The 1547-nt window shown below is 38.7% G+C and overlaps 1 protein-coding gene across 2 annotated transcripts in view; it reads left to right on the top strand.

The window, feature by feature from the left end:
* nAChRa7 (nicotinic acetylcholine receptor alpha7 subunit) overlaps positions 1-1547 on the top strand; it is a 213064-nt gene that overhangs the window by 198014 nt on the left and 13503 nt on the right. For both annotated transcript variants that reach the window (XM_018021446.2, XM_018021447.2), the window contains exon 8: positions 673-759. In XM_018021446.2, coding sequence (XP_017876935.1) covers positions 673-759 — 87 coding nt within the window. The remainder of the gene's footprint in view (positions 1-672; positions 760-1547) is intronic.

Below are 1547 nucleotides of genomic sequence, written 5' to 3'. Positions count from 1 at the left end.
TTATCCACTTTTTGTACATTAAAAGTTTCTTTATGTTGCTTGAAATTCTCAATTTCGTAGATAGATACGTATTTGTAACGAAAAGCGTGGCAATGCTATGAAAGTAACAAATTGTTGACAGTTTTGTACTTGAATAATTTTTTAGCTTATTCAGTCTTATAATATATTTACGTCATGGAATCATGTATAACTACATTGAAAAACATTAAACATATTTCTTGTTGAATTTACTTTATATGTTTATTGTGTTAAAATTAGAGAAAAACACGTCAGTGTTTTTACCTTACGAGGCATTCGAAGTCGTTATATTACGAGACTCACCCTGTATATAGTGTCATATAAAAAAATTTTATTCGTCTCTCATATTTTTAACTATTTTCACGTTACCCAGAAAGTAATAATAGTTACGGATTAATGTATGAAGAATGTAGAACAGCTATACAGTAGAAGTAGTTACCATAGTATCGGAGGTACTCGTAGAACCCAAAGCGGGCGTAACACAAAGTAGAGAGTTCGAAGACACCTGCTCCTGTTTCCTGTTACCGAGACCCTTAGGGGTTATCCAGCAGCTGCGCGAGCCCTTTAACATCCACCGCGTTGCTGATTAATCTCGTCTGGTTGGCGTGTCGGTGCGCGGCGATAATTAATTGGAGCAATGAACATCTTTCGCAGGGGTGACCATCCTCCTGTCCCTCACTGTGTTCCTGAATATGGTGGCTGAAACGATGCCAGCGACGTCGGACGCCGTACCTCTGCTGGGTAAGCCCCCAAATAAATCAAACAGTCAGCCGTTCTTCTTTTTTCACTAGCCTAACGAAAATGGTAGAGTCGTTCTGCTCTCGTCTTCGTTTGAATAGCGTCAAGTTATGCGGTTCGCGTAGAACCTAGCGGAACAATAGGATCGTTTGAAGAGTACCTTGGCTGCGATCCTCCCGGCTCATCCATAATTCACAAGAAAAGTCAAACATTGAACCTGAAACAGGACCTCATTCGACATTCGGTGAAAATTGTACACGCGGTTATTCCCACTCACGATTTCGAGAATTTTTTTATGACCCTTAATTCTCGCTCGTGATTACCTTCGCGGTTTACTAGTCCTGCAAATACACGCGTTCGATTCCGCAGTTCCATCGAAAATTTGGATTGACATTAAATAATGCATCGAAACCTTGATTATCTTCCGGCCCTCCACCACCAGTTTTATCCGGACGCTTCATCGCTCGGAGAATGTATTTTCCAGTATCACGGCCTCGCGTTCATCTCCGTCATTGAATAAGTTACAACGGATCATTGATGATTGGCTACTTTTCGTTGCGTCATGAATATGCAAAAATCGATTATTCTGCGATAAGCAGATTGAATAAAAATGATAAAACTTAAACAGCATCGATTACGATATTACATACATTTTTTAATATAAAGAGTCTGCCCGCTCTCTCATTTTCAAATATTTATTAAAATGGCTCGAAAAAATATTAGCACACTTTTTAAAACGCAATAACTTTTTTAATACTGGACCAAAAAACATAATTTTTTGTAGGATCCTA

The sequence above is a fragment of the Ceratina calcarata genome, unplaced genomic scaffold, assembly GCF_001652005.2.
Source record: "Ceratina calcarata isolate Rehan_Ccalc_2016 unplaced genomic scaffold, ASM165200v1 scaffold253.2, whole genome shotgun sequence".
Lineage (NCBI taxonomy): Eukaryota > Metazoa > Arthropoda > Insecta > Hymenoptera > Apidae > Ceratina > Ceratina calcarata.
The sequence above is the reverse complement of the archived record's forward strand: the minus strand, read 5'-3'. Positions and strand labels throughout refer to the sequence as shown.